This window comes from Corvus brachyrhynchos, unplaced genomic scaffold (genome assembly GCF_000691975.1).
Source record: "Corvus brachyrhynchos isolate BGI_N302 unplaced genomic scaffold, ASM69197v1 scaffold523, whole genome shotgun sequence".
In the NCBI taxonomy this organism is placed as follows: domain Eukaryota; kingdom Metazoa; phylum Chordata; class Aves; order Passeriformes; family Corvidae; genus Corvus; species Corvus brachyrhynchos.
Window position 1 is genome coordinate 1144696 of NW_008237265.1, and position 13435 is coordinate 1158130.

General features: G+C 40.7%; 1 protein-coding gene across 1 annotated transcript in view; it reads left to right on the forward strand.

Annotated features, from left to right (window-relative positions):
• The window catches only part of DUSP16 (dual specificity phosphatase 16), a 48388-nt gene that overhangs the window by 7521 nt on the left and 27432 nt on the right, over positions 1 to 13435 (forward strand). Inside the window, exons 3-4 of the mRNA XM_008630830.2 lie at positions 5873 to 5954; positions 11876 to 12471. Of these exons, the coding sequence (XP_008629052.1) occupies positions 12241 to 12471 (231 nt within the window). The 5' untranslated portion in view covers positions 5873 to 5954; positions 11876 to 12240. The remainder of the gene's footprint in view (positions 1 to 5872; positions 5955 to 11875; positions 12472 to 13435) is intronic.

Sequence of the window (13435 nt, forward strand, 5' to 3'; positions counted from 1 at the left end):
AGTATAATTTATTGATGTATCCGTGATTGTTGACAAGGAACTGATCCTTCTTCCGTTGCTGAATACTTAAGGAATACAAGGATCTTGGAGTTTGCAGATAATAAACTTCTTTCCAAGCACTTTAGTTGGCTCTGCATGCCCTGAAGTTGATCCATTCTGTTGATGTATTACTTCAGTTATTGCAGAAATGTATTAAGCTCTCCAAGCTTGGGATTACTTTGACAACAGTCAATGCCTTTCTGGTTGCTTTTAAAAGGACTATGTAAAACAAGACACCTCTTCAAATTCTGAAGAAATATAAGACCTTATTTATAGATTTCTACAGAGCTGTGCATGCATGTAAGCACACATCAAATGGGATAATACCAGTGTATTTTAAGGGAGTATGTTTTGTTTCTCTTTGGTATTCAAAATTCTGTTATAAACTGAGAGAGGTTGCTATAAAACATTTCTTGTTGACCCTGGTCCTTGAGTAAGATGTCTATCAGATGATAACAACATAATTTTCTCCCTTGGTTTGGTATCATGCATTTTTTCCCTTCAAAATTTAAAAAATCCTGGTCCCTTCTGGTTCTTGCCCACTACATAAATTGGTGGTTGCATTTTGTCAATTGTTCTTATGGGGGATTTGTGTATATTGTGGTTAGATCACTTTTCATCCTCTATGTCAGGCAGCAGCACCTGAAGGGAACCTACAAGAGATTTTACAAGGACATGGAGTGATAGGACAAGGAGGAATGGCTTCAAGCTGACAGAGGGGCAGGGTGTGTTTAGGTATTAGGAAGAAATTCTTCCCTGTGATGGTGATGAGGCCCTGGCACAGGTTGCCCAGAGAAGCTGTGGCTGTCCTATCCCTGGAAGTCTTCAAGGCCAGGTTGGATGGGGCTTGGAGTAACCTGGGATCGTTGAAGGTGTCCCTGCCCAAGGCAGGAGGGGTGGAATGAAATGGCCTTTAAGGCCCCTTCCAACCCAAACCATTTGTGACTCTGTGATTCTACTTCAATGGTAATGTTTGCAGTGATGCAAGAGGCACAGCTGGGGAACCTAAATCATCGTCTGCTCTCCTTCTTCCATTGTACAGATATATGTGGCTTCTCTTTTCAGCCATGTGGTTACCGAGTTAGAAATGTGGCTTTGGCACTGCTGCAGGTCTTGTATAACATGATTCAAATTCAAAGAAACACTTGGGATCCTCTGGGAAAGACATACCAGACCACGTGACTGGGATCATAGCTCAGTGAGGTACCATGGCTCTTGCTTTTGTTCCCAGCTGGGGCCCTGTTGGTACCATCTTGTCAATTAAATTATTATTTGAAAGCAATTTTAATAAGCAAGCCATCATAATTACCTTTGTGGGTACAAATTAGGTATGAAAACATGTTCTGTTCCCAGAGTGTGACCTGTCAGTAGTCCTACACCATGGTGAGATATTTGAGTCCCAATCATCTGGATCTAGGAGTTTGTTAATTTGTTTTCTGTGCCTCATCTGCAGTTCAACCATCGCTCTGTATCACAGCCTGAACCTCTCACTACTCTGAACTGCCCAGAATGGGAGACCTCTTAGCAGGATTACTGCAATTGTTTAATTTCTGGGAACATACAACAACTTGATTTATTTCCCCATGTTAATTGGGAGCCATTGCTGCAGAGCATATTCCTTTAAGTTTCCTTCTCTACTCCCACTTCAAGATAGTTGGGCTGTACTATGTGCGTGGACTTGCTGTTTTCCGTCATCTATTCTGTTTCCTTGCCATGTAAATGTCATTTAAAGAGAAACCCAATAATATTTAACTGCTGTAACGAGTAGGACTGAGTTTACATATGTGTAATGTCAATGTTTTATTTGGCCAAGCCTCCCTTCTGAAGATGCTTCTGCATGCTTTTATCACTATGTATCAAACACTGGTGGCAATATTAATATTGTTTAGAGCATGCAGAGGGCTTATAAAATGAGTTTGACAACAGACTTAATTAACACTTTTATTAGATATTTTTTTAAACTTCTAGATATTTCCCCGTACAGCTGACAGGACATGCATGCAGCACAGTGCAGCACTGTATTTTCAAACACAAGCAGGAAGAAACAAAGTATTAATGTTGACAGTTAAAGAAAAAATAAAAAATTCCTTGCAAACTTTCTCATGCCCTGATGTGAAGGGGTTGAATGTGCAAGTTGCCTTCCGGGAGAACTGGTGTCATTTCCTCAAATGGGTGAAAGACCAGAACGTTTTAACCCACGTTGTACTGTAACACGCAAGCAGTCTACAAGTCTCTGTTCTTAAAGGAGATTGACTCACTTTAGTCAGTCAGTTTAATTTAAGAGAAGAGTCAATAAAAAGTCTTCTGCAAGAAATTCATCCCTGCCTTGCCCAGAAGCTATTCTGATTAATTTCCCTAATAGAATTACCGTCATTATCCTCTGTCTTTATTCCATCCTGGTCCTTGTTCTTGATCCACCTTCTGTTTTTATCATACAGTGACCACGAAGCAGATCAGAGTTGCCCTTTTTTTAATCTCCTTTTTGGCTCCTTATTTGCAGGGCCATATTATTTGGATGTCCCCCCCTCTAAGTTTCTCATTAGGCAGAATGCCTCCTGTTTAAAAGCTAACCATTATCTGAAGATTCTGAGGTCCCATCTTACCCTCTTTCATGGCAAGCCTTTTAAAGAAGTAGCATGGACTATTGCAACAGCTGTGCTTGATGTTTATTTAGCGCTACTCTTCAGAGCACTCTGTTTTTTAATCTGTTTCTCAGCAAAAAGATGACCATGTAAAATACAGAAGTCACTGTTTATATTGGTGTGCAAAGCTGCAGAACAGTTGATTCAGAATGTGCAGCTTGTGTAGGAGATGGAAACCTCGGTATCATGAAAGATGCTGCTGTAAAGCACCCATGTCGTACAAATAGCAAGGATATGCTGGCATCACAACAGCTTGAGGATTTATGAATTAGTTCAACATGTTAATTTTTTCATTGAGTTACTTTGTTTTCTTTGTGTCTGCCACCCTCCACCATACAGTTGCTGGTGGAGGGTGGCAGATGTGGACAATTGGTCACAATTACATGATGAATATTTGCCATTTGGTGTACAGGGCCAAAGTAGCACTCGTGATGTGTTTTGTGGGGATAGGCAACTGTCCCTCAGTTTTAATTTGGTTTGTGAACTCATGTGTTATATACTGTGGCTTTGGATTGGATCTCTTCAGACTTGGGTTACATAGATAAGTGAAATAATTTTCTAACTTACTGTAAACCTTATAAATTTTATACCAGATGCTTCATACAAGATTAGATTTTTAGGAAAAAGAGGAAGGTGGTGAGGTCCTTAGATGGATGCTGTCACATTTGACTATTCCATCTCTTCCTGGCTTCTCTCTTGCTCGATGTTCCTCACTCTCTGCCATGGGAGGAATGCTCTGCGTGACTCCACTGGTTGGGTTTGTTTAGCTGCAGTTTAGGGAAGGCCCTGAGCAAGAGAGGAGCAAAAAAGGCTTCCATTTCTAATTCTGGAAAATAGAAAAAGGTATTTAAATTAGGCCTGGAGGACTTCTTATTTGCCAGAAGTAAGTATAAAGACAAGTTCATATCCTTCTGTAAGTCACCCTAATTGAAAGGATGTATATTTCTTTTTCTAAAGTCAGCAGAAAAATCCTGGCCTCTTAATGATGAAAGACTTTTTTTAAAACCTTCTGCTAAGCACAAATATCTGAAGTTTCCACTTTAAACTTGGGTGGCTCATTCATATTTCACTTAATGGTAATATGGTATCCTCTCTCTCCCTTCCCCTCCTTACCACCAAGCCTAAAAAGGAGGGGGGGATATAAAATGTTTCTGAAAATTACAGGAAATGTCTGTTCCTTAAACAGCTTTGCCAGGGAATTTCCAAAAGTGCTTAATGCTTATGGCTGAAGTTGCAGCAGCTCAGTCTTCAATCATGAGTGGATCCTGTTCTTAAAATGTGACACCTCCTTCTAGTAAACTGTGTTGAAATGCTTTGTTTCTCATCTGCTCTTCAGCAGAACTAATCATGCTCCATGGTGAAATGAGGGCTCTTGGGGGCTGCTTTAAACACTTGATTTACATGTATTTATTAAAATGGGGAAAACAAAATACAGTGTCCTGAGGTGAGAGGTGGTTTATTTGTAAGAACTTCAGAGAGGTGTGTCTGGCAGAAGGAGTCATGGCATGGCATGGACAGCACGGAGAGGCAGGTGCTGGTGAATGTGAAGACTACCTGACAGCTTTCAGAGAGGCTTCAGGAGCTTACACATGAAGCACTAAAGAACAAAAAGGGAGATGCTTTTTGTCTCAGGACTTTGTTTCCTTGGGCTGTCACAAGGTGGTCTCAGATCATAGGGCCCTGTCTCTAGGCAGAGCCTAATCAGTGCTGAGCATTAGTTTAGCATTAATTTCTGGGATGAGATTAGAAAAGGGGATAGCAACAAGTATGATGAGTAGGATGAATTTTCTCTTCATACCTTCGTCTTTGCTTTCTGCCAGGCTTTTGCACTGGATTATGGGAAGGAGCAAGGGAGGTCTGCAGAGCCTCTTCCTGAGGCTCAGAAAGGAATGAGAAGCTGGAGCAAGCAGAGGGAGGGAAAAGGACCGAGCCCAATCTTGAACAGATCTTCTCATCCAGCTCTCTGCCCTGCTGCTCTCACGTACATATGCCTACCTACTAATGATGGCAAGCGAGAGGGTCTCCAGCCTAGGTCCTTCCAGGGTAAAACACAGGTCCCAGTCAAGAGATGAGCCCAGTGAGCAAAGCCTGTTCTGGGTCATAAGCTCGGTATCTGAGGGGTTCTCACCCTGTGCTCTACTGCTGCCATTTGCCTAAAGACAGAGAGGTGATTGATCCCTGTAGTTCTTTTCCTTGTGGGATGCTGTGGGTTTTCAGGCTGTTCACCATAACATGCCCAGCCCTTTGCTGTGGTGGCTCTTCACAGTTGTCATGTCCTTTACTCCGTGCTTCAGAGCCACTCCTGGATCTCACAGTAAGGCGCTGCTTGGCAATAATTTATTGTCATGGTTTATATCACAGTGATTAGGCAATGCTGTCATCTCTTGGCAGCCATGATTTAAACCTTGCGTTCAGCTGCCCAGGAAGCAGTTGGGAATTGACGCTGATGTGCTTATTTTTGCTTCCTTGTGTAAAAGTTGTAATTTAATTTGTTCCCGTTGGAACAGCAGGTGCTTTGGGTAGAAGTTGTATGGGTATGACTGTGTGTGATTTTTGGTGATGCCAGTGTTACCGGTTTCCAGTGCTGGCTTTTTTAGAGTGTGGGGAGGTGGGATTAACTGCACAAATGTCCTGTTTCATTGGTCTCTGTCCATGCAAAATACAGCTGTATTCACACTTACTTGTGGCAATCTTTCACTTTAATAGGTACTGAACAAGAGTTTGTGAATTTGCTTAATTCCATGCAAATGCATCGCCTGGTAATGCTGAGTTATAGATTGGTTTTCTAGCAGGGAGGTGTGTCAAAGAGTTTGGAAGGCTGTCACTGGTCGGTTTTTTGTTTGTTGGATATTTTTAGAGCATCTCCAACTTTTTTTTTTTTAAAATTTTAATTTAAAGATAGTAGAGAGACTTGCTGTGGTGGTTTTTTTCTCTTTTCTTTTGGAAAATCAGCATAGCATAACTTCCTATTTTGGACCCATTCCATGTAAATGAATGTCAGCATTCATAAATAACTTCTCACCTAGGTTTTCATGTGTTTGGGGGAGTTGTACAGCAAATTACTGCACTGAAAGTGTAAAATCCATTTCCTGGTTTGGATTGGGGGGTATTTGTTTGGTTTGGTGTTTTTAAATCTTGTAATAAGGATTTTATTACTATTATTATTAATATTATTATTTTCCTGTGTTTAGGTAATTCCTTCTGCTGGCCTTTGTATGTGGACCACCTTCTTTCTGTCCTGTTCAGCCCATATAGATTGTGCCTTAAATGTAGGTGAGTAATATCTTTTGACATGAAATAATAATGAACTCATAAAAAAATACTCCAGAATTTTCAGTTGCTTTGACTTGGAGATAATAGAGGGAGAATCATCTTTTAAAAATCCATTGACACTTTTCCTGGTTGTCGAGTGTCCTGGGCCACAGGAACCTAAAAATGTAATGTATTATAATAGATGTTTGAAGTGGATTAAGTAAGCTTTCATTCCGGTTTCCACAGACCTATATGCTGTGAACCTGCAGTGAAAAAGTATTTTGAAATGGAAAGAGCTTCTCACTTGTATGGGTGGAGAAGGGAGTCCCCAGATTAAGTCTGAGTCTCTTTTGAATAGAGTTATGTAACATATCAACAGCAGGTTCTAATGCTTCCTGTGAGGCCACGTTCTGCCAGTCAGGTTTCCCTGCAGTCATTCTTAGTAAATGTTTATTGTTTCACTGGGAATGTCAAAGAGGTTGGCTTCTTGGTAAGGGCAGGTGATGATAACCTGGCTTATTGCTTAGAGATGGTGATGGTGCATGGATGATACTTGCAAGAACATTGCAGGTGTTTGAGGGCTATGCTGAGGAGGTCAGGAAAACGTGGTGATTTGGTGTGCTTTTTGGTTTTATTTTGAAATAATATGATATATTATTTCAAATATGACTTTTTGTATGACAGGAAATATCTGTTATCTAAATGGAAGGCCCATTCCTCTTGCTTAGCCCAGCTGTCTGAGAGTGCCAGTGGTAAAAGTGTTGGTGAGCAATAGGTGTAGAAATAGAGTGAGCTTAAAGATCTAAACTGGAGGTCTTTCATGCAGTGTATTCATGGGAAGTTGATTTCCTTTCTGACTCTCTGTGTCTCAGTTTTCAGATTGGTGAGCACAGTGAAGTGGGGTGAGTTTCCTTTAGAACTAGTAATCAAAGTTGAGGAACTAGTCAAGCAGGATGAAGGACAAGAGAGTACTGAACAGAAAATCCACCTTCATCTATTTCTTTCCAATGCCTTGGAAGCCAAGGCATTGCCAACCACTTGCCTTTCTCGTGGTTATACAGTGTGTAATCTAAAATGCTTGCATGTGGCTGGCGTTTCTACAAGGAAGAGAAAACTAGCACTCTGCATTTTGACTGCATATATAGTTCAAAGCACAGATGTGTTAAGAGGAGAAGAGGGAGCGCCCATAGAAAAGCAAAGGAAAACGGTGACATTTTTAAAACTGCCTCTCTTTTATGAACATGGCACATGAGTGACATTTTTAAAAAAAATTAAAATCTGTGTGTTTCTATTTGAGTGACTTTCTGTACTGCTGTCCAGTCTTGCACCAAAGTGGAGTGTGCTCAGAGGGTGGTGGAATGTGTCTGTTCTTCAACCTCCCTGCCAGGAAGCACGAGGAAGTGATGTGTTTATGAGATAGTGACACTTCTCTGAATCATCCAAAAAGCCCAAAGACTCCCTCATTGCCCTCAGCTGAGGGAATGACGTGAGCCCTTGTTAACAGAGCTCTTTGAATTGACAAACATTTGTTATCTCACTCCTGTGTGTTCATACAATGGCAGGTAATAAATACACTTCTCTAACCTCAGCTAATGTTTATTCCCCCAGAATTTGTACCTTATTATACAGCTGTTGATCTCTGGAATTGACTGCTTGCTTGCTGAATTCAGAAAAACAGCCATTCCTCGCTTTCAATTAAAAATTTTATTTCCCTTGTGCTCCATAGGCACTCTGTGTTCCTGGCTACTGGAGTAGCATCTTGAGCAAGGGTTGGACCTCTCTCAGCTCTCTTAGTCTCCTGTAGCACTGGGTAAAAGCATCCATCCAGAACACCATTTATTTTTTGAGGCTGGTGAGGGAATGCTATGCCTGTCATAGGTGTTGGCAGAAGGGAAAAGGTTCTTGCAGGAGTAGGAATTCACCCTGTGGTCCCTGGATCTGGAATTCCTCTCTAGTTTGTGTAGGCTTTTTGTCCAGTATCACGTGTGACCGTGGTAATAGGGACTGGTGCTGATGGTATTGGCACCAGCTGTTGAACTACTGGGCACTCCCAGTAACACTGAAGCCAAATACCCTTTTTGTAACAGCCAGCAGTAGCTTGTGTCCTGCAGTTTGGGATGTTCTACATCTTTTTTTTTAATTCAGCTTTTCAACTTTTCTTTTACGATGGTGCCCACCCTAAGAACCATGAAAGGGACTCTAGGGGATGAGAATGTTTTTCTCATAAGTTATATGTGCTTGCCTGTAAAAAGTAGAAAAATACACAGTTTAAAAAACCCAACTCCTTCAAGTGTCTCAGCTGAGTTCATAAAGGCTGCCCATCAGGACCTTGTTCAGGTGCTGTAAAGTGATTTTGTTGGTGTTTTGCATGACGTGTGTGTGGGAGCACTGCTTGCAGGCTCCTGACAAAGCAGGCATTAGTGACGTAGCCAGCCCTTTATTTATGACACCAAGGTTCAACTTCAAGGTTATCTTTTCACGTGAGGCAGAAGTCTTTCAGAGATTGTAGCAAGGCTTCTAGAAGCTCTTTGCTAGTTCCTTAACTGGGCTAGAATTAGAGACTCTTGTTCTGAGAGTTTTTAAAATGTATTCCTACTACATCTGCCTCTCATCCCTGGAAGTATTTGAAAGATGTGGAGATGTGGAGCTTAGGGACATGGCTTAGCAGTGGACTTGGCAATGTTACTTTAACAGTTGGACTCAATGATCTTGGAGGTCTTTTCCAACCTAAATAATTCTGTGATTCTATATGAGCCAAAACCTGAGAACTCAAACAAGCATCCTGTTGTGATGGAAAGGAATTGCTTGGAGTCAAAGTGATAGCAGTAGAAGTTAGGAGTTCATACAAAATGTGAGTTATTGTAACTGAAAAACCAAACACAACCACATAACTGAAAATGTGGGACTTGCTTATTTCACTCCATCTGAACCATTTAGGATGGGGACAGGAATCCCCGAAGCAAGAGATCCTATAGTTCTGTGGCAGCATTAAACATACATGCAAACATCAGAAATCCAGTTTGTGTGCAAGATAGTAGAGGGTTTGTTGGTTTGGTTCTTTAAACAATAAAGAAAAGCTGTAAAGGTACTGGGCAAGTGTGGAACAGATCTTTTTAGTTTCATAGTGAGTTAAATGTTTAATTTTCTTGTTTAAAAGTGTCCCAGTCCCTCTAGAAGGAGGAAGCAGCCATGCAGTGTTCCCAGTGTACACATGAATGACTCTGTGGGGGATTCTCATGGCTCAATTACAGATCACTTTTTGTAATCCTGATTTCATCATGGAACACCCTGTGACTAGGATGGCTTCCTACCTTTAAGGTCAGCAATATAATGGCCTGTTTGGGGCAGTGCATTATATGACATCATTTTACGAGACACTGTAATACCATTGAGATCTAAGTCACAAGTAGAAAGAGAACAGTCAAGAAATTGAATTTTATCTTTTTACAAATGCATTAGAAATTAAACAGATGTTTCAACACCTCATAGCAGCTGAATGATAAGAGGAGTCATGAGGAAGGGGACAAGAGCTCAAGTGTTTACCTAAAGCAAGAGGCTGCCAGGTTCCTCTTGTTTAGAGTCCCAAACTCTGATAGTTCCAGAAACAGAGAGAATTAAAAGAAAAACCTGTACTTCTTGAAAATGTTGTTTCTCCCCTGCGCAATGGAGATGTTCCTGTTGAAATAGGATTTCAGTTGCAATAACTTGAGGTGACATTGCTGTTCAGTTTATTGCTTTCAAGCCATGGGCAGAATGCTTTTAAGGTCCTTGGTATGTTAAGGTAACAGGGCTATTTAAAAGGATTCTTGACTGAAGCCCACTTGCCTTATGTTCTTTACATGCTCTTTACCCTGTCACCAGATATGACTGGTTTGAGTTCTTCTCAAGAGTCTTCTGAAACAAACTTCTGTTGTATGAAAGTGAAGGCTGACACAGCAAACAGTAAGCTTTTAGAAGATAAGAAGCATACTCAAACTGAAAATTGCAAATTAAAGATTAAGTATTTCTAACAGCATCTGGTTTAGAGTTCTGTACTTTCTCAGCTGCTTTATTTTCCTTTTATTACTTGGACTTTAAGTCAGCAATTTATCCATCAAAACAAACTGTCTAGTTCACGAACAAACTGTTTAGCTTACAAGGGAGCTGGAGCCAATTCCCACTAGAGCCACTGGAAAAGTTTTCATTGAGTTCAGTGGATTTAATATCTGGCAACCTTTGATGTGAATAAAAGAGAATCAAAACCTGTGACAGGACATGTTAAGAGAAATTAAAAAATTGTAGAATGCTGTTTTCCTGGGGGGTAGGGGGTGGGGGTATTGACATAACTATCAAGTTTCCTTCCCCCCTCCCCCCCTTGCAAAATGTCATTTTGATAATCAAGTGTCTTTTGATACCTTCTGGGGACTAGTGTATATTGATTGCTCTCTGAGGGGGAGCACACCTACCAACCAGGTTCTGTAAAACATTCAATTAAGACTTGCTATAGTATATTTTCCAATATTTTTTCTGTAGTTTAGAGCAATATGCACTTCACTGCTATGTGCTTCCATTTATCTGGGCAAGCTTAACAGCACTGTCACAACAGCACTAAAGTCAGGACAAATGGAAAATCACATTTTGTCAGTCTAATGTCTGTCTACGTGGAAGCTGGTGTTTTTCTTGTATTGGCACATGAAACTCATGAAACAACTTCCAGTTTCCTCTTTTGGGTTGTTAATGTGAAGCTTGTACTTTTTGCAGAATTTATTTTGCCTAAGATTTTGTAAATGTAGGTTTGTACAATATATCTACAGAGTAAAGCATCTTCAGACTTGGGATTTCCCACTGCCAAATGCAACTGACCTGTTGGTATAAGAGGACTTCTAATAATCTATCGATACTTTGAATTCATTACTTCTCTTGCAATTAAGATAAATAACAAACATTTCAAACGGAGGCAGCAAGTCGACACTATAAAATGTGAGCTAAATCCCTGAAGGATGCAGCCCCATGGTGGCTCCTTTCTGAGGACTGTTCCTATAAAGACTTGTGCCATCAGAATGTGTTTTGGGAGACTCTGAAGAGCCTAAGGGCAACTGTGAGGCAGTGGTCAAATAGGGGGTCAAATGTGTCAGGTGGTTTTACTGCTCTGCTGCTGCCGCTGTTTCAGCTGATGTTGTTCAGATGCTGTCAGGATCTAATTTTAGAGAGTATTTAGCATGAGGGCTGGGTGTTACACACTTCACATAAGAATCACACAGCTCCAGGAAGAACAGAAAAGTGCTCACTGCTTTACCTCCCTGTAGTGTGAGACCTCATCCATCTCTGGTGATTATTTATTAATTCAAATAAAATGCTTGTGTCCTGATGTGGCGTCTTGTACTGGTTTCTATTCAAGCATTTTCTTCAGAGAGGTGGATTAAGTTTGGTCCTTTCTCTTGTGTAGTTTCAGTTTCCCAACTTGCAGTGCTGTTTTGTGAAATATTTTCCCAAGGCATTAAACGTTAAAAATGTTTAATGTTTAAAATGTTTGAATGTTTAAAAAACTAATTTTACAGCTTCTTACTAAGTGGTGAAGTGCTGAAATGCATTTAAATAGTTTTGCTATTGAAAGGAATACCATGATTGAGGGCAGTATCTCTTAATTATGTTCTAACAAAGTCTTGTGAAGAGGCAGAGCTAGTGGCAACAAAAGTCTGCAATTAAGGCAGCGTATGTTGCCTGAAATACAAGATAATTGTCCAGGCAAGAGTGTTGGAATAGGTTCAGAGCCTGTAGTTGCCAATGCTCTCTCTAGGTGTTTGGCACATCCAGCAGAGAGGAGAACTCCTCAGGAATGTGTTTATTACATAGTATGGCCCACTGTACAGCTAAGCCTCGGAGCTGAATGTTTTTGTTCTGCGAAGTTTCATGGCCTCATCTGGTTTGTGTTTTTTGTTTTTTCCATCTTCCCCTTCTTACAGGCTCTCAGTGTGGTGTAAAGCTGATGGGTGGGAGCAAAGGTAAAGAATGATGTAATGCAGCAGCAGCCAGAAAGCATCTTTTGTGTGAATTGTGAAATGGCTACTCCATAGTCATCTCCCAATGAATCAGACGTGAGGGGCTGCTTTGTGGAGCCAACCCTTTGTACATCAACTGGAAGCAGGAGGAGACATTCAGTCCAAGAGCTCTTTCTGAAAATGGATTTAACTTTTCTTTTGCCAGTCACTACCAGCATGACCTCATACACTTCTAGTACAATGGTGTGGCTAAGCCTTTGAGTACACAGCCATTACATCATCGCAGCAAATTAGAGAGGGAGGTGGGGAAAGAGGCCTCTTTTGTTGTCATGGCCGATGAGATGATCAGGACCCAACTCATTGTCGCTGAGAAGTTGGTGGCTTTGCTGGAGAGCGGTACAGAGAAGCTGCTGCTGATTGATAGCCGCCCCTTTGTGGAATACAACACATCCCACATCCTGGATGCCATCAACATCAACTGCTCCAAGCTCATGAAGCGGAGGCTGCAGCAGGACAAAGTTTTGATTACAGAGCTCATTCAGCATTCAGCAAAACACAAGGTAGGGGTCATTTTCCTCTTATTCCTTGTATTTGTTTAAAGGGAGTGGCTGGTAAGCAACTTGTAATAATTTTTCCTTAGGTATTTCATTAAAAAAAACCCAAACAACCAAAACCAAACAAGATTATAGAGGACAGAGTTTAGCTGAAATGTTACCTGATTGAAGAGGGTATCGGTTACTATTGAGCTTATCATTGGGATTCTTTCTAGAATCAGTGACAGAGTAAAGGGCAGGGATTTAGAAATTACTCAGAAAGAATGTTCTCAGGGTTCTTGTGTGTTTTGCAAAGCACGGTCTCTCAAGCGCATGTAATTAAGGCAGGAAACATTCTCTCCTAAACTTTGAAGGATTCTTTGGGGTCTGTGGTGGTGGGGCTTGCTTAGCAAGTGGTCATTTGGTTTGCAAAGAAATTGTCTCTGTCAGTCCTGGCTCTTACTTGCTGTTTAAAGGGCTTTTCATGGGAGCAGTTTGATGGATTTTGGTGTTTGTTTTGTTGTTTCTTTAATTGGGGAGAGGGGTGTGGTTTTCTCCAGATAGTGCTATCAGTGAAAAGAAAATAGCTATGCTGTTTAGAAGTAATGTGTATCTGTGTGTGTGTGTGTTTAGAAGAGATATTGGGGTTTTTTAATCTATTGATGCTTGTATCACGTGTTTTGGATATAAAAATAATCTACTACATTCTTGCTTTGACATATTGAAAATGAAGCTTTTTATTTTTGTTATCTAAAGCATATTTTTATATATAAAGTTGTGCAGGTAACCAAAATGTGTGTGGCTTAGTGGCAGGTTTAGGGGTCTTTTTTTTTTTTTTCCCAAACTCTCAGAAGCAGAAAGTGAGGCGGGGCCACCTTCTAAAAAGCTCAGCTTTTAAACATATCCACCAGCCTAGCTGAAGGTAGAACATTTCACCAGTGACATAAAATTACCTAATGATAGAAATTTTTGAAGTGGGCTTCAACATGCA